Here is a 27,292-nt window from a genome sequence, read left to right on the forward strand (position 1 = left end):
GTATAGTGCTTTAATAGAAAAAAAATTTAATGATGATAACAAAATTGTCTTAGTTGTCAGACACTTAATTTTAAGCTCACTTAAAGAAATTGGGGTCAAATTCTTGTCCAAATTTCTATCTTCATTTTAAATGTTGAATAAATTTTGACAATATTTGTTTCAGCCTTTACTAGGAAGCTTTCTTGGCCAGAAAATTTCATTGGTTTTCAATTTACATTATTCAAAATGTAATAAAACTCATCTCCTGACTTGGATGGATTCCTAACTTTGACACAAAATATTATGTTGCTATAGATAAAACATTTAACAAGATTGTTGGATGGAACACATGCAAAATATACTGTCTTGCAAGTGACACAGTTTTTTGAACTATGGATTAGAGAAACCTTAGGTAACTCAAAAAATACAATTTTTAATTTTTTCCACAGAACTACTTTCTACTATCCTTTAAAAAGATGCACAAAAGTATTAAACTGAGCTTCTGAATTTCTTCTCCAGTTTAGTACATATAAAATAAGAAGAAGAAAGGCAAGATAAAATAAAGATGGTGAAATATAAAACATAGATATTTTATTTTTACACTAGAAAGAAGACTGTCTGAATAAACACCTTATATGAGACTTTTTCTGTTTAACTTGGCTCTTTTCAAATTTTTTTAGCCATTTTCTTCAATATATGCAAAGCATGGTTTTAGTTTAGTAACAGATGTTTCCTCATATGACTGAAATATTTAATATTGTATTTAATCAGGACCTTCTAGTAAACCACCACATTTGGGCACCTGAACAATCAACCTCCTCATGAGGATAGAAAATATTCCAACACAGAGAAGTCCCAGCATATCATGAGGACACAGAAAAATGATGCTGGAGGCAACATATTCAGTTCCCCCTGAATCCCAATTGTCTTGTCTCCATACTGTCTTTAATAAAGTCATAATATATAACATTTACATTCCTAATGTGTTGTAAAATATAAGATGCATATCAGTTTATGACATTCTGAGAAGTTTTTCTGAGTACAAAGAAAGCAAATAATAAATAGGCTCTTTTCTCCTTCTATATATAACGTTGGCCACTCTTATAGGCCTTTCCATGATAATAGAACATACAAAAAAACTAATAGAAATGGAACACTGTAAGTTCAAAATGTGCTTAGAGATCTATGGAAGACTCTCTGGGAATGCACAGACTGATTTCTCATGAATTAATACCCGCAGTATGGCAAATTACAAACTTTTGCTCTGGACGTGATTTAGCAAGTCACCAATATGTTTCCCATTTAGTTCAACCCTAAAAGCAGAAGCATTCCTCCTGGATATGGAAACATAAACAAGTTAATTTTATAGCGTCATTTTTTTCTTCTTTCACCGTGGTTTTAACAATTATTTGAAATGCCATAATTGTGTGCATGGCTATTACAGAGCCTTGAGCACTGAAAGATGCAGGAAATCAATAAATCTGGACACTCAAAATAGAGCTAAGCTGAATCTTCTTTGTTATCTCAAAATACTACTGAAAGACACACTGTGTTCCTTTGCCATTTGAAAACTCTTTGCATTTCCCACTGTAATCAATTCACAATAAGATATTTAATCAGGGCACTGAAAAATTTAAAAATATAATCAAAATCACAATAGATGATGTGGTGCTTAATTTAACATGTTTGGAGGTATATCCTCTTGATGTATTTTAAGTCTACATTATTGATGTGTTAACTATGAGAACTATGTTGTACAGCAGATCTCTAGAACTTACTCATCTATAGGACTGTACCTTTGGACCTATTGAATAATAACTCTTCATTTTCTACTCCAACTGTGCCTTGGCAACCACCATTTCATTTTCTGCTTCTGTAAGTTTGAGTATTTTAGGTGCCTTTCATGTTAAGCATTCTTCACACACACACACACACACACACACACACACACACACACAAGCAAAGTGACAGAGGACATTTTTGGAGATAGTGGGTTTGTTTATTGTCTTGATTGTGCTGATGATATCATGAGTATATTCATATGTCCAAAAACATGAAATTTCATACATTAAATAAGTGCAGGTTTTCTTTGTATATCAATTATAATTCAACAAAGCTGCAAAACATTTTAATAAAAATACCCACTTCCCCAATATTAAAAATATGTTTGGAGGACTTCTAATTTTTAAAACTTTTTGTCAGCTCCAAATAATGACATCTGTGTGTGCATGAATTAGAAAAATAATGATAGACTTGTAAAAAATTACATAGAGTAAAACTAAGAATAAGAATATGTATGTATCATGGGAAACCTCTGATAAATAAAAGCAAGAAATTTTAAAGATTTGCTTTGCCAGTGAGAAAGAGAGATAAATTGTGCTTTAAATTGAAAAGTCTCCAGATGGTATAAATTTGGCACACAATTATTATTTGAAAGTATGTTCTCAGGTAGGGGACTTTAACAAACTTGCTTATTTCATTAATTAAAACATACTAATTGATACAAATGAGGGCCTAGTTTGTATTTTCCAAAAGCTACAATCTTAAATAATTAGTTTCAATTTATCATTCTTGCTCCCTTTCACGCCTTCCCTTGTAGGGATGTATGGTTATGTGCGTTTAAGGACTAAAACTTGTGCAATGGTTCTTAGAATAAGTCTAAAGGAAGAAAATCAAGGAACATGGAGGATATGCAAACAAAAACACATGGGATTTTAGCAGCAAACAAAAAGATGACTTAGGCAAAGAGACAAATGATGATCAAAGAAGGAAAATACATGAAATGCAGTCCTCTGAATAATAATGCCTCCTGATAAACCATTTGCTTTGATGATTATAGCAGTCAATAAAAGGTAAGTGGTAAAAGTATATAACACTAAATGTAAAATATATTGAGAAGAGTTAACTAATTATTTGAATTGTCAGTACTGGGGGGGTGAAGGGAACTGTTATGCTCCTGGTGAGAAAGTATACTGGCATAATTTTTCTAGAGAATACAAATTTTGGGGAAAATTTTTAATTGAAAACCTTTAATATATTTTTATTAATTTAGGTCTATGCACTCCACATGTAAAAATTAATACTAACAATTTGTGCAAATTTTAGTTTATAAAAATGTAAAGTATAATATTTAGAACTTGAATAAAATGAGATAATTTAGATGTCTGATAAAAGAAAGCTGATTATTTGGCAACAACCATGTTATAACAACTTGTTATGTCAACTCTGCAGCCATATCAATGATTTTGCATGAGAATTTTTTATAACAAGGAAATAAATATATCCATTCATATTATTTAATAAGTTAGCATGATAAAAGAATGGGTAAATTACCAAAAACAACAGTTCTGGAGTCAGAGGTCCAGTAGTAAAAGTTTGTATTAAAACTTGTACTTCTGGCACTTACTACGTAAGGTGGCAAACTGTTCAAACTTCCAATTTCTTTTTCTGTAAAAAGAAGAATAATTGTTCTTCTTCCCACCTCACTGTATATGTATATTAAAAAAGACAACACATTTAATGTTCTTAGCATTCTACCTGTTGCATAAGTGAACAAACCATACTATTGACAGAATAGCATAAATACATAATCTGTAAAATATGTACACATTTATGTTTATTTTTATTTAAATATGGATATTGATAAGATATACATATAATAATAACCTCAACTGTTTATTGCTTATTTCCATGGATCAAAGTATAAATTTTATTGAGTTTGCTTGTTTGTTTGCTTTGGTTTAACTGTGTTCCCTAAATTCTGTATGTGGAAGAGAGTGTGAGTCATGAATTCTGCTCCAAAAACAAAGAACCCTAATATCTGAGCATCTTTAAACATAGGTTTATTTCTTCCTCATGCTAGAGGTCCCTCAGTGGTATCAGCACAGGTTTCTGCTAACACCAGGCTAATGGATCAGCCACCATCTCAAACACTCCAACCCCCCAGGAAAGATGGAAAAGGAGATGGCAAATCTCTTACTGCCTCTTAAGCTTCTGCTCTGAAATTACACATATCACTTTTGCTCACATTTTTTGACCTAAGCCAGCCTCAGACCCAGGAAGAGAACCTCAACAAGAATGAAAATATATTTCTAAGCCAAGAAGAGTTTAAAACTAATGTAACCTAGCTTAAGCCATTTTCAGTTTTTGAGAACATTGAAATGAAAACAAAATTGTCCACCATGCCCAGAAATTAGGATGAACAATTATATATCCATATAGACTATATGAGAGTTATCTAAATTAAATAAAAAGATTCATAGGCAAAATATATAAATCAATGAAGCAGAGGATTAATTAAGAATGTAAGAGATCACTAAGTTATTCCCTTACTTTCGAGACAAAGAGATCCCACACTTAGCCATGACCAGCAAAGACAAGTAATCTAATTCCATCTCCAGTTGGAAAATGCCTTCACCTGGTACCTGAAATGGGCTATACTGAGACACTTCAGTAAATTCTACCAAGAGAGTTTTTTTTCCTTGGCCCTGGGCTGGTAAACTGAAGAAGCTCCCTCTCTTGAAAACTAATGGGTCTTGTAATTGCTTTTCTCACTTGTGTAACCATGCTGCAGTTGTCATTTATAAACTACATACAAAACTAATCCTTTGGAAGTTTTCATATTGGCTATTTGCTTTGAAACATCCAAACTCAAGTGCCATTGACTTTGCAGATATAGCACTATGAGAAAGGAGGGGTCTGTCTGAGCATTTGTTCAAGCACTGGATTGGCTCTCATAAATTCTTGGTTTTATTCTTAGAATCCTTATGTTTTGCTATGGTACTTCACTCATCTATAAAGTACTTCAAAAGGCTTAAATAAATTATTTTAAAATGCTTAAATGTCATAATTTAATATATGTATTCAATACTTTTTTAATAAAATAAATTTAAATATACCCTATCACATAAAAACGGTAGCTAACTTTATTAGTTAATCTCTAGAAAGGTAAGAGACAAATATGTGTTTATCAGAGTTCATTAAAAGTGTATATATACAACCATTATGGAAAACAGTATGGAACTTTATAAAAAAACTAAAAATGAATATGCCTTTTGACCCAGAAATTCCACTGCTAGGATTATATCCTAAGAATCCTGAACCACCAATCCAAAAGAACTTATGCACCCCAATGTTCATAGCAGCACAATTTACAATAGCCAAGAGTTGGAAGCAACCTAGGTGCCCATTAGTAAATGAATGGAACCAAAAACTATGGTACATTTGCACAATGGAATTCAATGCAGCAGAAAGAAAGAAGGAGCTCTTACCCTTTGCAGTAGCATGGATGGAACTGGAAAGCATTATGATGAGTGAAATAAGCTAGGCTGTGAAAGACAAATACCAGATGATCTCACCTTTAACAGTAACCTAAACAACAAAACAAACAAGCAAGCAGAATAAAAACAAAAGACACTGAAATAGAGAATAGGGGGACAGTGACCAGAGGGGAGAGGGGAGGGAATTTAAGGGGAAAAAGGGGAAGGATTTACAGGAACAAGTATAAAGGGCACATGGACAAAAACTAACAGGAATGAAAATGGGAATGAGATGGGGAGCACTGGAGGGGTGGGCTGGGATGGAAGTAAAAGACAAAAAAACTGTACTTGAACAATAATTTTTTTAAAAAATACAAAAATGTATGTATAAAGCCAATGAGAATCTTCTTACATTCACACTATATTAAAAACATTATAGAAAAATAAAAAACAATTGGTAAATACATAAATTTAGAGTGATTTTCTGTTTGAGAGATATTTTGTAGGCTTTTGTTTCCTTTAAATTACATGATTTAATTTCAACAAAAAAGAATGAATAAATAACAATAGTCTGAGGGATGCTAATTTTTTAAATATTTGTTAATTTTTACAGAGAGAGGATGAGAGGGAGAAAGAGAGAGAGAGAAGAAGTGAAGTGAGAGAAAAACACCAATTGACTGCCTCTCATGAGCACCCTAATAAATCAGAGATCAAACCGTCAACTCAGGCATATGCCCTGACTGAGAACTGAACTGAAGACAGACTGACAGCCACACCCATCAGGGCTAATTTTTAATCATTTTTTTTTATTTTAAAAGCATGATAAACTCACTCAAGCACTATAATGGCAATATTGTATTAATGTACATAGAACACTGGTTTTTCTCTAGGTTTATAGGTGGTAGATGGAATAAGTCAGAAATGTTTGTGAAATAAAAAGAAATTCTTTTTACCCATATCTTATCTTCCTACTTAAAATTTTTAGGAATAATACAGGAAAATACCTATGGTACAAATAATTTTGAAGACTTTGGGAATTTTCTAAATAAGAAAAACTGTAAGTAATTAAAAAAAGAAGATAGTAATAAATAATATCAAGAATATGTGGAAATTGGAACCCTCATGTATTGCTCATGGGAATGTAAAATTGCTGGTGGGAATGTAAAATGGTATAGTCACCTTAAAGATAATACCTCTAAAAGTTAAAAATGGAGTTTTATATGACCCAGAAATCCCACTAATGTGTATAAACCCAATAGAAGTTAAAACACGGGTCTCACAAAAGCTCATATATGAATGTTTCTAAAATATTACTCATGGTGGCCAAAATGTAGACACAATCCAAATGTCCATTAAGAGATAAATGGATAAATACCTGTGATTTATCCATACAAATGAATATATTCAGCCCTAAGAAGGATTGATGGTCATACTACAAGATGGATAAACCAATGATAAAGGCTACATATTTTATAATTCCATTTATATCAAATACCCAGATTAGGCAAATTCATAGGAACAAGAAGTAAATTAATAGTTTCTAAAGGTTGAGGAAAAAGGGGGAATGGGGAATGACTGGTAAGGAATACAAAGATTCTTTTGTGGTAGTGAAAATGTTCTACAATGAGATAGTGGTGATAGTTGCATAATTCTGTTAATATACTAAAAACTACCAAGTTGTATACTTTAAACAAGTGTATTTTATGTTATTGGAATTGTATCTCAATAAAATATTCATTAAGTATTCATTTTTCAAAGAGTAAACTGCAACACATAATTAAATTTCTGGTCTAACATTCAGATAATAACAGTTTTCCTTTTTTTCCTCTAATGAATGACATACGTAATGACTTTAATGACCAGTTCTTCTAAAATAATATTTCATAGTAACTTTGCCATTTTCATATTAGAAGTGATATTGTATTTCTAATTTTGACAAATCCAAAAGAATGGCACCAGTTTTCCTCTAGATGAATTCTTCCATCTCTAATTTGTACTGATATGGTACCAAGTACACACCTGAGAAAACATGTATTCTAGAACAACAAAAGACTATTCAGAACTATCTGTTCATACAAAGCTCTTTCAAAAGCCAACACTCTCCTTTGAGACACCAATGTTATTGAGTTTCAATGAACAATTAGATGGTCTCATTCAGAAAGTTCTGAGAAAATATTCAAACTTTTTTTTCTTTTTAATGTATCATTGAACTGAATTGAACTGGACTGAAATTGAGCAAAACTAAAAGCTAAAGAGGATTAATAGCATATGAGTGTCTAAGTAAGACAGAGAGAGATTATATTTTTCTGTGTACTTTCACTCATGGAACTTCGATGTTTTTTTCTGTTTTTTTTAAATTAAATTTATTGGGGTGACATTGGATAATAACCTTATACAGGTTTCAAGTGTACAATTCTATGATAGATCATCTGTATGTTTTATTAGTTCTTGAAAAACTAATCTTTCAGGAATCTTAGCTATCTTTAAATAAGATATATGTGAACTGAATTCATTTGACTGATAGGATTAGGAGGCAGTGGCAAGGCCTCAGAGCCCTCACTTACCCCTTCCAAAGCAAGGCAGATCAGAGCTTCCTTGGCACTTCTTGATGCTCTCCTCGGGTGACAGTGGGCAGGAATGTGGATGCTCACACTTTTTCCCATACCAGTCTGCTTTGCAGTCACATCTTCCACAATTACATTGTCCATGACCTTCACAATGAGAATAGTTTATATATATATATATATATATATATATATATATATATATATATATATATATATATAATATATTGAAGTCAGAATTCATTTCATTTCAAAAGGAAATGTCACAAATGAGTCAGGATCTTAACAATATAAAAGATTAAGCTTGGATGGAACTAGAAAGCATTATGCTGAGTGAAATAAGCAAGGTGGTGAAAGACAAATACCATATGATCTCACCTTTAACAGGAACCTAAACAACAAAACAAACAAGCAAGCAGAATAAAAAAATGGCACTGAAATAGAGAACAGGGGGACAGCAATCAGAGGGGAGAGAGGAGGGAATTTCAGGGGAAAGATTTACAGGAACTAGTATAAAGGACACATGGACAAAAACTAAGGAGGGTGGAAATGGGAGGGAGGTGGGGAGCAGGGGGCTGGGGGCTGGGATGGGAGTGAAAGACAGAATACTGCACTTGAAAAATAATTTAAAAAATAATAAAATAAAATAAAAAAGATTTCTCAAAAAAAATAATAAAACATTAAGGCAAAAGCACATTTTTCTCAAGTTCTTAAATACCTATTTTTTATTAATTGCTCATGAGGTATAAAGAAAAGCAACTACTCCTGATAAGAAAGAGGTTTGTGGGGCTATAAACTTGAATTTACTAAAATCTATATGCATGTGATTATATTGGCCTATTTGGGCCTACAAGGGGTATCTTATGAATTTGGCAATTCATTCATGTGGAGGAAAATGTTAGAAATGCAAAACAATTTTTGAAGCAGGGTCTTTTAGAGTGACTGACACTTTATTTTCATTATTTTTTTGCCACACACCACATACTTAGCCTCAAAACTAATAACCTGTGTGGAGTTCGCAATTCTTGAAGACAAAGTTAACACACACTAAAGAGGTTAGGAAAGGTATTAAATTTCTTTACATACTGACACACAGCCTGTAAAGAACTATGATAAGCAGTAGTATAGGATAACCAGAAAAAAAAAGTCTTATATCAATCAAATGATCAGGTTTAAATCCTGTTCCTGCTACCTACAGAGAAGGTATGATCAAAATACTACCTCATCAAAATTTAATTCCTTCATTTTTAAATGGAATATAATGTATTATCTATTCACATTTATCAAGAAGTGCATATCTCAAAATGCTGCATAAAAGTGAGCTATTATTATTTTTACTTGCTTGAGTTCACATATGTAACTAAGTAGAAATAGGAAGGAAAGCAGGATTAATTCACCTGAAATTTTTCTAACTCTTGGGAAACATTGTGATACTCACTTCAGATACAGAACAACAAGGATTTCTACGATTGCTACAAAAATGTATGAAAAATTTTAAAGGAAGTAAAATTACAGTTTAGGTAAATCAAATATAATGCTAGTGGATAAAAATCCATGCTATTTTGCCATTGGCATCTGATATTGATATATATCACACTATGGAAATTGGTCTTCAGTAAAGAGTGGCCAGCTTTATCAATATTACATGAGGTTTGGGGGTAGATGCCTATCTTCTGAATATGAAGAATTGAATCATCCACATTTCAGGAATCTTTTCACCATCAATTAATGTGATTCTTCATGGAACAAACCATAAAATTTTAGGTCAAAGTGAGGTGAGAGATTAGGAATCATTGAATACAAATCTCTTATTTTTAACACTAGATTCAATTCAAAGGATATTTATTGAGTGCCTAGTATGTAATAAAGTCTAAACAATAAATTGCTATCTTAATATTCTGCCTTAGAACTCATCATTTTAAAGGAAATAAAATTCCAAATACTAGTAAGTATGTGTAAGGTGAATAGGATCCTTTAGAATTTCAAATATGATAATTTTTAAAATCCTTATCCAAGGATATGTCTATTGATTACAAAGAGAAAAGAGGGGAAAAGGGGAGAAAGGATGAGAGAGGGAGAGAGAGAGAGAGAGAGACAGAGAGAAAGACATCAGTGTGAGAGGGGAGTCATCAGTCAGTTGCCTCTCATACCAGACCTGGGACGAAACCCACAACCTAGGCATATACCCTGACTGGGAATCTAACCACGACCTTTTGATGTATGAGATGATGATCCAACCAACTGAATCATCCAGCAAGAGCAAGAGACTTATTATTTTTATATGATGTTATTAGAAATTAGATTTCATTGGTTGTTAGGTTCTGTGGTTTTTGCCATTTCTCCCAGCTTAAGAAATCAGTACCCTTATTTTCTTTTTTTGTTGTTGTTGTTTTGTTTTATTTTTAATAGTAAAATTTTTATTCAATTATTTTTCAAATACAGTATTCTGTCTTTTACTCCCATCCCAGCCAGACCCCCATGTGCCCCCCACCTCCCTCCCATTTCCACCTCCCTTAGTTGTTGTCCATATGTCCTTTACACTAGTTCCTGTAAATCCTTCCCCTTTTTCCCCTGAAATTCGCTCCCCTATCCCCTCTGGTTGCTGTCCCCCTGTTCTCAATTTCAGTGTCTTTGTTTTTATTCTGCTTGCTTGTTTGTTTTGTTGTTTAGCTTCCTGTTAAAGGTGAGATCATATGGTATTTGTCTTTCACCACCTGGCTTATTTCACTCAGCATATTGCTTTCCAGTTCCATCCAAGCTGTTGCAAAGGGTAGGAGTTCTTTCTTTCAGCTGCATAGAATTCCATTATGCATAAGTACCACAATTTTTTGATCCATTCATTTACTGATGGGCACCTAGGTTGCTTCCAACTCTTGGCTGTTGTAAATTGTGCAGCTATGAACATTGTGGTGCATAGGTTCTTTGAAATTGATGTTTTAGGATTCTTGAGATATAATCCTAGCAGTGGAATTGCTGGGTCAAAAGGCAGGTAGATTTTTATTTTTCTGAGAAAATTCCATACTGTTTTCCATAATGGTTGAACCAGCCTGCAATCCCACCAACAGTGAACTAAGAACCCCTTTTCCCCACAACCTCTCCAACATTTGTTGTTTGTTGCTTTGTTTATGATAGCCATTCTGACTGGTGTAAAGTGGTATCTGATTGTGGTTTTAATTTGCATCTCTCTGATAGCTAACAATATTGAGCATCTCTTCATGTGTCTCTGGATGTTCTGTATGTCCTCCTTGGAGAAGTGTCTGTTCAAGTCCTTTTCCCATTTTTTAATTGGGTTGGTTGTCTTCTTAGAGTGGAGTCCTGTAAGTTCTTTGTATATTTTGGAGATTAAACCTTTGTCTGAAGTATCATTGGCAAATATGTTTCCCCATATGGATGGTCGTCTTTTTAATTTAATACTGTTTTCTTTAGCCATGCAGAAGCTTTTTATTTTGATGAGATCCCATTTGTTTATTCTTTCCTTTATATTCCTTGCTCTAGGGGACATATCAGTAAAAATGTTGCTGCATGGAATATCTGATATTTTCTTGCCAATGTTCTTTTGTAGGACTTTAATGGTGTCACAGCTTATATTTAAGTCTTTTATCCACCTTGAATTTATTTTGGTGTATGGTGTAAGTTTGTGCTCAAGTTTCACTTTTTTTGCATGTAGCTGTCCAGTTCTCCCAACACCATTTGTTAAAGAGGCTATCTTTACTCCATTTTATGTTACTGCCCCCTTTGTCAAATATTAATTGACTGTAGAGAGTTGGGTTGATTTCTGAGCTCTCCATTCTGTTCCATTGGTCTATGTGCCTGTTTTTATGCCAGTACCAGGCTGTTTTGATTACAGTGGCCTTGTAATACAGTTTGATATCAGGTGTTGTGATCCCTCCAACTTTGTTCTTCTTTCTCAAGATAGCAGCTGTTATTCAGGGTCATTTATCGTTCCATATAAATTTTTGAAGTGTTTTTTCTATGTGAAATAAGCCATTGACTTTGTAACATGCTGTTTTACCAAATTCATTTATTAGTTCGGGCAGTTTTTGAGTAGGGTCTATAGGATTTTCCATGTACACTATCATGTCATCTGCAAAATAATGACAGTTCTGTTTCCTCCTTTCATATTTGGATGCCTTTTATTTCCTTTTCTTGTCTGATCTCTGTGGCTAAAACTTCCAGTATTATATTGAATAGAAATGGTGAAAGTGGACATCCTTGTCTTGTTCCTGATCTTAATGGAAAAGATTTTAGTTTTTGCCCATTGAGTATGATGTTGGCTGTAGGTCTCTCATATGTGGCCTTTATTATATTCAGGAATGCTACCTCTATTCTGACTTTGCTGAGTGTTTTTATCATAAATGGGTGTTGTACCTTATCAAAAGCTTTTTCTGCATCTATTGATATGATCTTGTGATTTTTGTCTTTGCTTTTGTTTATGTGATGTATTACATTTACTGATTTGCAAATATTGAACCATCCTTGTATCCCTGGGATGAATCCCACTTTGTCATGGTGTATAATCTTTTGGATATATTGTTGGATGTGATCAGCCAATATTTTGTTGAGGATTGTAGCGTCTATGTTCATCAGCGATATTGGCCTGAAGTTTTCTTTCTTTGTTGTGTCTCTATCTGGTTTTGGAATTAGGATGATGCTGGCTTCAAGAAAAGAGTTTGGGAGTTTTCCATCCTTTTGGATTTTTTGGAATAGTTTGTGAAGAATAGGGGTTAGCTCTTCCTTACATGCTTTGTAGAATTCTTCTGTGAACCCATCTGGTCCAGGGCTTTTGTGTGATGGGAATTTTTTGATTGCTGCTTCAATTTCTTTTGCTGTTATTGGTCTCTTCAGGTTTTCTACTTCATTTTTATTGAGTTTTGGGAGATTATATTTTTCTAGAAATGTGTCCATTTCCCCTAGGTTTTCAACTTTCTTGGCATACAGTTCTTCATAGTAATTTCTTACAACCCTTTCTATTTCTGTGGTATCAATCGTAATCTCTCCTGTTTCATTTCTGATTGTGTTTATTTGTGTCTGCTCTCTTCTTTTCTTGATGAGCCTACTTAAAGGCTTGTCTATTTTGTTTATCTTTTCAAAGAACCAACTCCTGGATTCATTGATCCTTAGGATTGTGCTTTTAGTCTCTATGTCATTTAGTTCTGCTCTGATCTTCATTATTCCCTTCCTTCTAATTGCTCTGGGCTGTTTTTGTTGTTGTTCCTCAAGTTCTTGCAGGTGTAGGGTGAAGTTGTTTGTTTGAGCTGTTTCTATTTTCTTTAGGAAGGCCTGTATTTCTATAAACTTCCTTCTCAGGACTGCCTTCACTGTGTCCCATAAGTTTTGGGTTGTTGTGAGTTCATTTTCAGTTGTTTCCAGAAACTTTTTGATTTCTTCTTTAATTTTATTCTTGACCCATTTGCTGTTTAATAGCATGCTATTCAATCTCCATGAATTTGAGTGTTTTCAGGTTATTTTTCCCTTGGGGTTGGTTTCTAGTTTCAGTCCCTTGTCAGAGAAAATGCTTGGTATGATTTCAATTTTTTTTAATTTTTTGAGGCTCGTTTTGTGTCCTATCATGTGGTCTATCTTTGAGAATGTTCCATGTGCATTTGAAAAGAATATGTATTTAGCTTCTTTGGGATGAAAGGCTCTGTATATATCAGTTAAGTCCATTTCATCTAGGGTGTTGTTTAATGCCACAATATCTTTGTTGATATTTTGTTTGGAGGATCTGTTCATTTTTTATAGTGGGGTGTTAAAATCCCCCACTATAATTGTGTTGCTGTCAATATCGTGCTCCTATGTGAGTGTATATATATTTATGATGTTAATATGTTCTTGGTAGATTCTTCCCTTGAGTATTATGAAGTGACCTTCTGGGTCTCTCTTTATGGCAATTTTTTTGAAGTCTATTTTGTCTGATATGAGAATTGCTACCCCAGCTTTTTTTTCTTGTCCGTTTGCTTCAAAAACTTGTTTCCAGCCTTTCACTTTTAGTCTGTGATGGTCTTTTGTTCTGAGGTGGGTCTCTTGTAGGCAGCGTATGTGTGGGTCATGCTTTCTTATCCATTGAGCTATTCTATGTCTTTTGATTGGAGCATTTAATCCATTTACATTTAAAGTTATTATTGATAGGTAGTTATTCATTGCCAATTTTGTACCTGTGTTCCTGTGTTCCTCTCTCTTTTCCTTCCTTTTCTTAAAGCAGTCTTTTTAGTATTTCTTGTAGGACTGGTTTGGTGGAGGCATATTCTTTTAGACTTCTTTTGTCTTGGAAGCTCTTTATTTGGCCTTCTATCTTGATTGAGAGCCTTGCTGGGTAAAGTAGCCTTGGTTGTAGGCCTCTGGTTCTCATTACTTGGAATATTCCTTGCCATTCTCTTCTTGCTTGGAGTGTTTCCACTGAGAAGTCAGTAGCTAACCTTATTGGGGCTCCCTTGTATGTTACTTCTTTTTTCTCCCTTGCTGCCTTTAAGATTCTCTCTTTGTCTTGGAATTTTGCCATTTTGATGATGATGTATCTTGAAGTGGGCCTCTTTGGGTTCCTCCTGATTAGGACTCTCTGTGATTCCTGGATTTGTGTGACTTTTTCTCTCATCAAATTAGGGAAATTTTCTCTCATTACTCTTTCAAATAGATTTTCTATCCCTTGTTCTTCTTCTCCTTCTGGTATTCCTAGTATTCGGATGTTATTACATTTCATATTGTCTTGCATTTCTCTTACCCCCTCTTCATTCTTTCTGAGCCTCTTTTCCTTTTCCTGCTCTTTCTGTGAGATGTTTTCTACTTTGTCCTCCAACTCACTAATCCAATCTTCTGTCTCAGGGACTCTACTTTTAATACGTTCTACTGTGTTCTTTAATTCAGAAATTTTATTCTTCATTTCCTCTTGTCCCTTGCTAATAGTTTCCATTTCCTTTTTCATGTTGATATAGTTCATGGTGAGATCATTGTAGCTCCCCTGTAGTTTCTGGCAGCTCATTGTGTGCTCTTTGAACTTCCTGATAACCAGTGCTTTGAATTCAGTATCTGATAGTTGACTTGCCTCTATTTCATCTAACATTCTTTCTGAGGGTTCCTTCTTTCCTTCATTTGGGGATTGTTTCTTTGTCTTCCCATTGTTTGTGAGACTCTTCTTGTTAGCCTCAGCTTCTTAGTTTGATCTGTTCTGACTCTCTGGGTTTATGGTGTGAACTTCTGTTGTGGAATGCCTGTGAAATTCAGTGGTGCAGTCTCTTTCAGTTATCCTGTCGTTCTCTGCTTCCACCTACTCAGATATGCAGCAACTTGTGACTTCTCTCCTACATCAAAGTGAAATTTGTCTCTCTGTCTCTACTGTTGGGAAGCCTCTTCTCTGAGTTCAGCTCTGGTATTTTCATATTTTCAAGTTGTTTATGTCTCGTCTGGTTCCTTTGTGACCATCAAAATTTCTGGTTTCTTATTTTCATATATGCTGAGCAACTTCTGGCTGCCTGGCTTCTCCTCTGCCAATCGATCAGACAGGATTCTCTCCCTTGTGTACAAGGAACTGGAATCTTCTCAGTTCTACTCCATCGCCATCTTGCCTCTAGAGCTGAGCTTTCTCTTGGTCTTGGAGCTTATGATGGGGGCAGGGAGAGATGGATGGTGTCAACCCAGCTGGGCACCTGGGTGCACAGAGCTTTGTTACATACAACAAAAACCAGTCCTCACCAGCTTCCAGGTTGAGATTAGGCTGTGGTATGTGGGTGGTGTGGGGTGTGGGCTGAGCAGACTAAGGGAGTGACTACCCTTATTTTCAATGCTCATGCTATTTAGAGCAAAATTTGTGAACAGAGTTCTATTGCAAATGCATAGGTAACTAACATTTTTTAAAACAAAATCTTTAACATTTAAAGTACAATTGATTCTGCCATTTTATAGGAGCCAATGACATTGAAATTCTTGAAAACAAGAGATTTTATTTCAAAAACAGTTCGGTCTTCCACAAGGATACCAGGCAAAGTACATGCTGCCATTTGTAGAAGAGTAGTTGACACTTTAATAAAAAAAATTGAACAATACAATTAGATTGAAAGGGAAAAAAGCCTTACTCTTCAAAGTTTAAAATAGTTGTAAAAGTTAAACAAAACATCCAGCATGTTTAAATGCCAGAAAATCCTTATTTACCCAGGAGGATACTACCTGCTGCTTGGTTGCTTGAAATTCACAGGCAGCAACCCTTGCCCAGTGTGAGAGTCTCAGTGGGAACATGAAATGAAGCAGGAACCTGTGTTGAGGTCTCCTGTGACTGACAGGAGAACAGTCTCAAGTTCTATAATTGGGATACAGGTTTAAGAGAAGTAATTATTTTCTGTCTGAAGATCATCCATATGCCAATATTTTTAAAATGTGTGGTAGAATAAAATACATTCATGATTATAGATTTCATTAATAAGAGATTTTTAGAGTGAAAATTTGGTTCAATTAATATCAAAAAGTTCAGATTAATTGTGAATGCATTAACAAATTATAAAAATGCAGCTGCTGTAGAAAAAATACCTGTTATTAGTGAAGCTTCATTTTATTTATACTTTGCTATTTCTGTGTTCTGTTATAAACACTAGGGGAAAATTTAGCTTATGCTATCTTATACCTCTATTTACCATCCACTTAATACAGTATCATGAACCATCTCAAGGATAACTCGTACAAATTTATGCTTCACCTCCAGGCATCACCAACTCCAAATATAGTTGGGAACAACATATAAAAATGTGCCCTCACTTTTGCCATGTGTGTGATGACCCCTAAACCCTGTGCCTTCTGATTCCACCTCAGTCTTCACTTAATCAAAATGCCCTCTCAATAACCCAGCTGCATTTGAGTGAGTGCTTACACATTGGAATGAATCAATGAGATGATGTCTTTGCTGTGATTGGCTTTAGGGAGAAAGGCTTTGTCTCTAAATAGGATAGTATCACAGTGGGAGAATATTGTCTAGTTCAGAATGGCCACTGCTCCTTCTCAAATCATCCACTTATGAGTCTTTTACACTTTGCCCTCAAAAGTCAACATGACATCAATTGAACAAATTCAAGCTGAGGAAAGAAGGGTTATTAAAATATGAATCACCTAAGTAAATCATCTATAATAAACAAAATTCCTGAGAGTCCATGAGTAGCATATTACATCAAGTTTAATAATAAAATAGTGTCATGGAGAATTGTTTTAGTGTTTCATTATTTTGGGAAAGTAGGTATATCTGAATCAAATATCTCAATGAAGATCATAGAGAAACAAATGTAAAAGCAATAGAGAAAGTGTTTAAATAATTTTAGTCTAATATAACAAAATGTAGAACAGACAATGGTATTGTCTAATCTGTTTATCAGAGATTTATTGACAAGTTAAAACATAAACATAAGTTTTGCTTTCACAGTAATAAAAATTTTCATCCTACATCTTTTAATAACTCAAAGTGACATTCTGTCAAATATATTTTAAAATGTTATGGATTTTAATTTACCGGTAAATGAAACTGTATCTTTTCTATAAAGTTAATGTAGTTAGGAAATCACTTGGAAATGAAATGTACTGATACAAGATACTGAAGTAGGTACTGAGCTTTTCAGACAAAACAGGGAACATAAAGTGAAACTACAATTTTTCTTCTTGAGTTCCTAGTCTTTCAATTCTAGTATAAAATTTATGCCACAAAAAGCAAAAAACACCTTTTATCAGGACAAAATTAATAAGATGAAAATGCATGATTTTGATATACAAAGAAGAGTTTAGAAAAGATGAAGTCTACTTAGCATCAAAATCCTTTAGACTATTATAACAAACTTTATTAAGGTATTTCATAAACAAATAGTAAAAAGAGCATAAAAGAAATTAAGAAACCTGTGTCCTTGATCTAAGTGTGTCACTTCGCCTTTCTGAGCCTCATGTCACTGGACTTTATCTTTAAAAATGAAAGAACCAAAAGCAAATTTTACCATTCTAATCTGAAATTTAATGCTTCCTTGCAACTGTGTCAAACATATATATTAAGCCTACAGGAGTTAATTTCATTGCTTCTAATAAGTATTCCTATAAACTCTGTAAGAAGAAGATAACAAAATAGAGATGAAAGATACAGATTATTGTTATGCATTCCTAATATCAAATGTGAGAATGCACATTAGAGAATTGCTCTCAAAAGATCTATAATCATACATTAAAGACACATACACACAACAATAGAACAATGAGGTATTGATTTTGGTGTGTAAATGGTATCACAACTCAATCTGTACCATATGAGTAGGGAGTTGGTAGCAAGACTAGACAGACATCAAGTGGCCTAACGGCCATGTTGGGTGGGTAGAACTATAGAGGCTCTCAAATCACTATAGTAGAGGCTGCTGACACCAACACTTATTTTTTCCTTGCAATCATTGTGTTTCTTTGAGTTGTTATCTAAACTTGAAAATACCAATGCAGGAGAAATATAGTTTCATTCATTCCAGACAAACACTCTTCTGCTATAATTTTATTTCTTTTAAAATGACCGAAAAATGCTCACAAATTGGAATCTGATGTTTATAAGTAGCTTCTTACAAAGTAATATGAAGATAATTAATTGGGAAAATCAATTAGATCTAACCAGTATTTGTTATTTTTTTAAATTCCATTGAATACATTGATTTCCCTTCAAGACAATGTAAACTGAGCATACTTAATTTCATCCAGTTTCTTTCCTTAATGCTTTGCTAATCCACAATGATAAATATCCCCATATAATATGGTTCTATCAAATTATTCCATTTTCCAAACTAATGGTACCCTAAGCCAGGACTAACCTTATATTTTCACTATTTTAGTAGTCAGAACAAGCTGAAAAATATAACATAAGATCAATTGTTTCCAATTATGGGAATTTGATAAATAGAACAGAGTGGTAAACAGCCAAAAGGAATAAAAGTTATTTTACAATCAGAAAGTAAATTCAGTGGAGCAGCTCATAGAACTGAAGTAACGAACAAAGCAGTTAGTATACTTCAGGATAACTCACCATGCTCTGGTCATTTTAGTCACACTCAAATTTTTCAATGGCATCTTTGAGGTATTTGTGTGTGCATGTGCATGTGTGTATCTGTGTATCTGTGTATGCATCATATTTGTATATGAGTAAATACACATACATACCATGTGGATGCTGAACAATAGACAGGAATGCATGAATGAATGAAATAAAGTAAATTTATTTGAAAGCAGGAGTTATTTTAAAATATGTGTATCTTTCAGACCCATTATGGAATAAGCACAAAATATCCATAAGTGCATTACTGAATAGATAAATGGACAGAGTTAGAATGGGTTAATAAAATGAGAATGTCAATTAAAAGAGCCAATTTAAACTAATCCATCAGAAGATTTCCTTTCGATTTAAATAAGTGTTTAAATAAATAAACATTCCAAGGATTGCAAGAATGGGAGCTAAAAATAAAGCTGTTTAATCTAAACCTTACTACACTACAGCCTTGCATAAATCACTAGAGAATATCAATGTAGCTGGATTAAATTACATGGTTTCTCAGGCTATATTTTCAGATAATACAAAAGCAGAATGAACTTAATTTTAAGTTACTTAATTTCTCTGAATCTGTTTCCTCTTCTGTTAAAATATAAATAATCATGTCTCCCACTATGAGTTGGTGTGAACATAAAAAGGAATGAGGTATGCAAATGAACTTGGTGTCTATCAAAGTCAGATCACTGTTAACGTTTCCCCTTTCCTGAATTCCTCATCTTAAGTGTGGGAAGGAAATATGGAGAACTGGTCATATTCATTTAACTCAATGAACACAAAATGAAATCACAATTATATATTTAATGTCTCATTGTCATATGTCTTACTGTTCAAAAAGCCTATTGCCTCATCACTTTTTCCCATTCCCAACTGTCTACACCTACAGCATGGAGACCACATATAAAGGATTAATCATTCTATTCTAAAACACTTCCCATGAGAAACCCCAGTTACTTATTAGCTTTCTTGTTTGAATTCTCATAGCATAGGGGAAAATGGAAAAGAGAGGAAGAGAAAAATACGGTAGAAGGCAGAAGTGAGGGAATGAGTGAAGTGCAAAATTTCAGATTCCAAGGAGTCCTTCTTAACAACATTCACCCTCCCAACCTCTAGTAATTTTATGCCTAAAAAGCATGCAACAGGAATTGTGAGCTTATACAAGAATGAAAGTATCAAGTGAAGTGTCAATGCCAATCTTCACCTCATGGTCCTAGTCCCCCACAATCAGACCAGTTCACATAATCCTGAATTAGCATGATAATGTAGTTATTTAAAATTTTTCAACCCCATGGGGTTGAAAGACAAATACCATATGATCTCACCTTTAACAGGAAGCTAAACAACAAAACAAACAAGCAAGCAGAAAAAAAAACAACAAAAAAACAAAGACACTGAAATAGAGAACAAGGGGATAGTGACCAGAGGGGAGAAGGAAGGGAAGTTAAGGGGAAAATGGGGGAGGGATTTTGAGGAACAAATAGGAAGGACACAGGGACGAGAACTAAGGAGGGTGGAAATGGGAGGGAGGTGGGGAGCAAGGGGAGGGGGAGGCTGGGATGGGAAAAATAGACAAAAAACTGTACTTGAAAAATAACTAAATAAAATTAAAAAAATTTTTTTTCAACCCCACTTCCAAATGAGGATCAAGATTGGGATCATGGGTTAAACAAAGAAGAATATACCCTATGGCAAAAAAAAAAAGAGGCATATAAGAAAGCCACACATTTATTATTGTTACATATAGATTGATTATCTCCTTTATTTTCCTATTTTAAATTGTGTGAATTTATGTTTTAAGCCACAATCTTAAAATGACATTCTTCAATGGTGTTCTCTGAACCCCAGTGTAGTTTTCATTACCAACTCTGTGCTTATGACTAAACCCTCATGTTCAATACTGATCCTTAGAGTTTAGACCCACATACTCAATAGGTGAAAAAACTATCAATTTTGGGTTGTCATTTGTCCTTTATGATCTATACATCTAGAAACAAGGTTGACAACTTCCTTCTATGTTTTCTATTTCAGTAAATGGCACCAACACTTACCTAGGCTACCAAACTGGAAACCTGAGACTACAACACTCCACTGCTGAAAACCATTGCAAATTCCTCACTGCCTTTACAATAAAGTCAAGTTATGCACTATGCTTATAACTGTGATTATACAGAACATTCATAATAGTGAATAATAGAGATATGTGAAAAGGGTATCATCTCCTCAAGAGAACAGAGTTCACAAAATGTTTAAGAAATTCTCCTGAATAAAAGGGTTAATCAGAAGAGGGAAACCCTTTTGCAGGGGGAAGTTGAAGCAACAGGCTCCCCTCAACCAGGCCAGAGAGATCTTTGAAGTTGCATAATAATAATGAAATAGGGCAGTTCTTCCATCTCTCTTTGCTGGAAACTTTCAGGAGATCAGTGGAGTTTCTTTCTGTGTATACCAATCAAGCAGTCAAGATTAAAGAAATGTATGTGCATATGTTTCTGCCTTATGAATTACCAAACATAACAGGCCTAAAAATCCATAAATCTATTTTTAGATAAATCTTTTTTCCCTTTGAACAATTAAAAATTCTGGTAGGTCATATATTTCCATATATTAAGATTGCAAACTCCATAAAGTCAAGGATCATATTTGTCTATTTCACTGCTGGACCCAGTAGCCCAGATGCAGTTCAGACCCTGGCAACTACTATTTTTTCCATAAATATTTTAAAAATTTAAATTCACTAATTAATTTTCAATTCTAGACTAAGTTGTAGAATATATTTAGTGTATAAATCATGAATCATTAACCAAAAGAGTTAATGCATTAAAATATCCATGAGGCTCTGGCTGGCGTGGTTCAACAGATTGAGCACCAGCCTGAGAACCTGAGGGTCACTGGTTCCCAATTAGGATTTCCAATTAGGGCACATGCCTGGGTTGCATGCCAGGTCCTCAATAGGGGGATGCATGAGAGGTACCCACACATTGATGTTTCTCCCTGCCTTCTCCTCTATCTAAATATAAATAAAAATCTTTAAAAAATATCCATGAGAATTGTATTAGTCAAAGTTTTGTAATACACTAATATAGCTTGTCATCACTAGATCAGCTGTTTTGTGGTCTCAGAGTTGAGCAATAGATATCTGAAATCAATGATTCTCCTTGGTGAGGAATTAGACTAATTTTAAGAGAGAGAGTTCATTATCATATCTAGTATTTTCCAATGTTTGAATTCCCTTAAAGTTTCCAAGTTACTACTAGTAGGAGCACTGTGGGTATCCAATGTTTTAGAATATACATGTAATTCTTTTACAGTTTCTGTGAGAATCAAAATGAATCTTCAAAATTAAAAAATGAACTTTTACATTTAAAATAGGAATTCTGAGAGCACTTACCTGAACAGAAGTCATCAGAATATCTGTCATATACAGCTCTACAGTCCCTTTCATCACACTCACAGGTGTCTCCATGAATATCTCCCCAGTCTCCAGTTGGGTCAACATCATGACAAGAACATTCACCACACACACAAGTCCCTACATGAATACATAATTTTATATGAGTCTGGTGAGAATTCATAAAAGCAAGCATCTTATACATTGTTTTAAAAAATATGTTGCTTACTTTGTATTTAAAAAATACATGTGTTCAGAAAAAAATATTCCACAAAGGAAAAATACCATCTAAAGTGGAAATAGATATTCTTTAATAAACAAAAGTTATTATCTATCCCAATAATTAAATGGGATTGTGCAATACATCATTAACACTGTGTTGGTTTGTCTCAGAAATGATATCAAAACAATTAAAACAGCATAAGGTAAAATCCTTGCCCTCAAGAAGCTTACAATCTACTTGACAAAAACAAGGCTGATGAAATAAAAACTAACAAACAATAAATGTTTTATGAGTGCTAACACTTTGTTCACTAGGGTATAAATGCTGAGAAGTACCATTAAGAGTTTGGGGGACACATGGAGGGTTAGCAACAGGGGAGTGGGAGGAGGAGAAGGGGGAAGAAGGCACAGAGAATAAGTAGCATAGATGGTAGGTAGAAAATAGACAGCGGGAAGGTCAAGAATAGTATGAGAAATACAGAAACTAAAGAACTTGTGACACATGGACATAAACAAAAGGGGGGAATGGGGGGAGGGGGTGTCATAGTGGAGGGGAATGAAGGGGGGAAATGGGAGAACTGTAATGGCATAATCAATAAAACATTTTTTTTTAAAAAGAGTTTGGGGAAGAAGAAATCAATATGGGCTGAAGTAATTAGTAGGTAGGTTGTTTGGATACGTAGGGAGAGGGGGAAATATTCTAGGATTGGCTGGAGGTAAAATAAATTTTTAAAAAAGTCAAGAAAGCAAGAATAAGCAAAGAAGGGTAGGGATGGGTATGGGGATCCTAAGGAGTCCTGCATACTGAAGCAGAAGGTGCACATTATGGAAACCTAAGAATAAGGTTTGTTAGATCAAATGAACTCAGATTATAGAAGATGTTGGAAATTAGGTAGAGAGATATAACCTTAATCATATAAAGACTTGCATAAGGAAAATGCCCAATTGCAGATTATATTTACTTTGTGTAGATTATCAGTCCTCACCTTTAGCACAACTAGCTTATCATTTCTGGGGAAAATAAAGTTATATCCCTTTCTTACCTCTCACATCAAAGTAAATTTTAGTTAGACAAAAGACTTAAAATATAATATAAATAATTTTTATTCAAAATTCTCAAAGGGAATTACTAAAAATAAACACAGAATTTCATTTATCTACATAAAAAATGTAAAATTTTGGTTGGAAGCAAAACACCAAAAAAAAAAAAAAACCCCAGAAAAACTAAAACGGCTGGGATAACAAGACATATGTGTGAAAAAGACAAATACCTACTTTCATAAACATAAATAATTCTTAGGAATCAATATGTAAAGGACAAATATGCCTAGAGCAAAATAGATAAAGGCAAAGAACACCAGTCAGAGATTTTGTAGACATGTAATAATGACAGATAAACATGAAAAATATTTAGCAGTCAACCTATGATTAAACATGAAAAATGTTTACTAGTCAACCTATAATTACTAAGGGGAGTGGGTGTAAAACAACAGTGATTTAAAATTATTTTGAATGTCAGATTGGCAAAAGTGAAAAAATTGCTAGGATCAAGGGCTGATGAAGGAAGGCATGAAATATAAAATGGTACAATTTTGGATGCACCATTTTTTCCACAATATGTAGTTTGAAAATGTGGGTATTATTTAGCGTTAATAGTCTACTTCAATTAATGTATCTACAGGATAGGAAAAGTACAAAGTACACATTCAGGAATATCAAATATGATGGCATTGTTGCTACTGAAAAACAACTAAGGACATGAGTATCAATCAATAGGGAATTAGTACAATGCATAGCTTGGACTACCAAGCAGCCATTAAAAGTACAAATTAGGTTTTTGCCCTGTGAGCATGGAAAGATCACCAAAACATATGACTGAATAGAAAAACAAATTTCAAATTAGTATGCACAGCATGATTCAATTTTTGTATTAAATAAGAGGAAAATACATATCAGAGAGTACAGGGTGATGAATTTTTTTAAAATGAATGATGAAAACAGACCAAAATACAATGTACCAAAATTGAAAAGGAGGTATATCTATTTTAAGATTATGCATCATTTCCTACAATAGGCATTTTTAAAGATGAATATGCATTATACACTTAACATAAATGATTTGAGGGAATGGTCATATGATAAATTGGGTCCAATGTGAAACTGATTAAACAAAGTGGGCAATAAAGGACATTTATTCTATCATTGATTAGCTCCGTTCACAAAACTGTTTTATGGCCCTTGAACATGAGCTAAAAAGGAAGATAAGGTAGGTATGTATAGGATTAATGTTTCTCTCCTACCTAGGAAGTATTGAAAAGGAGAGTTCCAGGACAGACATAAGCAGAACCCTCTGAGAAAAGGAACTCATTGCAGTGCTGGGCCCTCACCTGCCTTCACTAGCTACCAGCCCCATTTAGACATGTTGCTTCCTGTTTTGCCTCTGTCAGATCTCCAAATCAGAAAACTATGAGCACCAGGAAGGGGAAAGCCAGGAGGTGAGATATGGAAAGATGGCAAGTTATGTGTGTTTCTGAAGAACATCTGTCTCACAGAACCCACATATGCCTGCTGCAGAATCAGGAACTGATCCACACAGCCCAATCAGTTCCACTTTTCTCCTCTCTTTTTTCAACATGTAAATGGTTATCTCTCACAGTTACACAGTCGAAACTTCATACACTGACATTGTTATGGTAATTACTGATTCTAGTGAATAAAAGAACTGAAACAGAACTGTGTCCTTATATATTAAAGGCAAACAATGTGAATTCATATGATATACAGTCAGATCTATTCTGTATAAATTAAATTTAAAAATTGTAATGATTTCTGCTCCAAATTCAGGCCTTTTTCCTTTCTTTTCTCTATGTAGAGCTATATAGCATATTTTACTCATTTACATCAATCTTTAAAAGAGTAAAATTTGTTGTGTGTTAAGATTTTCCTCAGGTAAGTAGGCACACTTTGCCTCCTTGCACAACCAAAATAAGGACAACAACAAATTTAAAAACAAAAACAACCAGAACTGCCAGAAAATCAAACTGTATGGAAGTCTGACAACCAAAGAGTTAAAAAAGAAACATTCACCCAGACTGGTAGGAGGGGTGGAGATAGGCAGCTCGGATGGAGAGGACTCTCATGGAGGCAGCGGCTGAAGGACCCGGGCAGTCAAAGTGGCTGCTGGTGGACCTGGCAAGGCAGTGGCTTGTGGACTGGGCAGTCTCACATTTGCCTGCAGATAAAAGTGGGGGAAACAACTAGGGACCAAGATACACCAAGCAATCCAAGGTTCCAGCGTGGGGAAATAAAGCCTCAAAGCCTCTGACTGAAAACACTTGTGGGGGCTGAGGCGAAAGTGGGAGAAACTTCTGGCCTCACAGAAGAGCTTGTTGGAGAGACCCATAGGGTCCTAGAATGTACACAAACCCATCCACCTGGGAATTAGCAAGAGGGCCCAATTTGCTTGTGGGTAGTGGGGGAAGTGACTGAAAACCATCAGAGAGCGGAGCAAGCAATATAGTTTCCTCTCAGAACCCTCCCCCACATACAGCATCACAATGCAGCGAGGTGGGTTGCCCCACCCTAGTGAACTCCTAAGGGTCTATCCCTTACTACATAACAAGGGTACCAAGACAAAAAAAATGGCCCAAATGAAAGAACAGATCAAAGCTCCAGAAAGAAACATAGCTAAGCAATGAAGAGATTGACGATCTATCAGATGCATAGATCAAAACACTAACAGTCAGGATGCTCCCAGAAATTATTGAGTTTGGTCACAAAATTAAGGAAGAAATGACGGCTATGAAAAATGAAATAAAGCAAAATATACAGAGAGCCAACGGTGAAGAGAAAGAAACCAGGACTCAAAACAATGATGTGGAAAAAAGGAAGAAATAAATTTTCAACCAGAACAGAATGAAGAAACAAGAAATAAAAAAAATGAGGAGATCCTTAAGAACCTCTGGGACAACTTTAAACATTCCAACATGTGAATGATAGGGGTACACAATAAGGAGAAGAGGAAGAGCAAGAAATTGAAAACTTATTTGAAAAAATAATGAAGAAGCCCTGGCTGGTGTAGCTCAGTGGATTGAGCGCTGGTCTGCGAACCAGACAATCGCGGTTCGATTCCCAGTCAGGGCACATGCCTGGGTTGCAGGTCAGTTCCCTGCAGGCCAGTTCCCAGCAGGGGACGCACAAAAGGCAACCATACATTGATGTTTCTCTCCCTCTCTCCTTCCCTTCCCCTCTACAGATAAATAAATAAAATCTTTTAAAAAAATAATGAAGAAAAACTTCCCTAATCTGGGAAAGGAAATAGACTTTAAAGAAGTCCAGAAAGCTCAGAGTGTCCCAAGAAAATTAGACTCAAAAAGTACACACCAAGGTAAATTATAATTATATTAGCCAAGATAGAAGATAAGGGGAGAATTTTAAAGTCAGCAAGAGGCAAGGAGACAATTACCTACAAAGGAGTTCCCATAAGATTGTCAGCTGATTTTTCAAAAGAAACTTTGCAGGCAAGAAGAGGCTGGAAAGAAGTATTTGAAGTTATGAAAGGCAAGGACCCACAATCAAGATTACTCCATCCAGCAAAACTATCATTTAGAATGGAAGGGCAGATAAAGTGCTTCCCAGATAAGGTCAAGTTAGAGGAGTTCATCATCACCCAGCCCTTATTATATGAAATGTTAAAGGGATTTATCTAAGAAAAAGAAGATAAAAATATGAACAGTAACATGACAACAAACACAGTTATAAGCAACTGAACCTCCTCACCCCCACAAAAAAAAAACAACTAAGCAAACAACTAGAACAGGAACAGAGTCACAGAAATGGAGATCACATGGAGGGG

At 34.6% G+C, this 27,292-nt stretch overlaps 1 protein-coding gene across 1 annotated transcript in view; it reads right to left on the reverse strand.

Moving 5' to 3' along the window:
- Positions 1-27,292, reverse strand: part of ITGBL1 (integrin subunit beta like 1) — a 303,482-nt gene that overhangs the window by 126,290 nt on the left and 149,900 nt on the right. The window contains exons 6-7 of the mRNA XM_053670353.1: positions 22,216-22,356; positions 7,802-7,948 (exon numbers count right to left, since the gene is read on the reverse strand). Of these exons, the coding sequence (XP_053526328.1) occupies positions 7,802-7,948; positions 22,216-22,356 (288 nt within the window). The remainder of the gene's footprint in view (positions 1-7,801; positions 7,949-22,215; positions 22,357-27,292) is intronic.

Source organism: Artibeus jamaicensis, unplaced genomic scaffold (genome assembly GCF_021234435.1).
Source record: "Artibeus jamaicensis isolate MK-2021 breed Jamaican fruit bat unplaced genomic scaffold, CSHL_Jam_final contig_559, whole genome shotgun sequence".
NCBI lineage: Eukaryota > Metazoa > Chordata > Mammalia > Chiroptera > Phyllostomidae > Artibeus > Artibeus jamaicensis.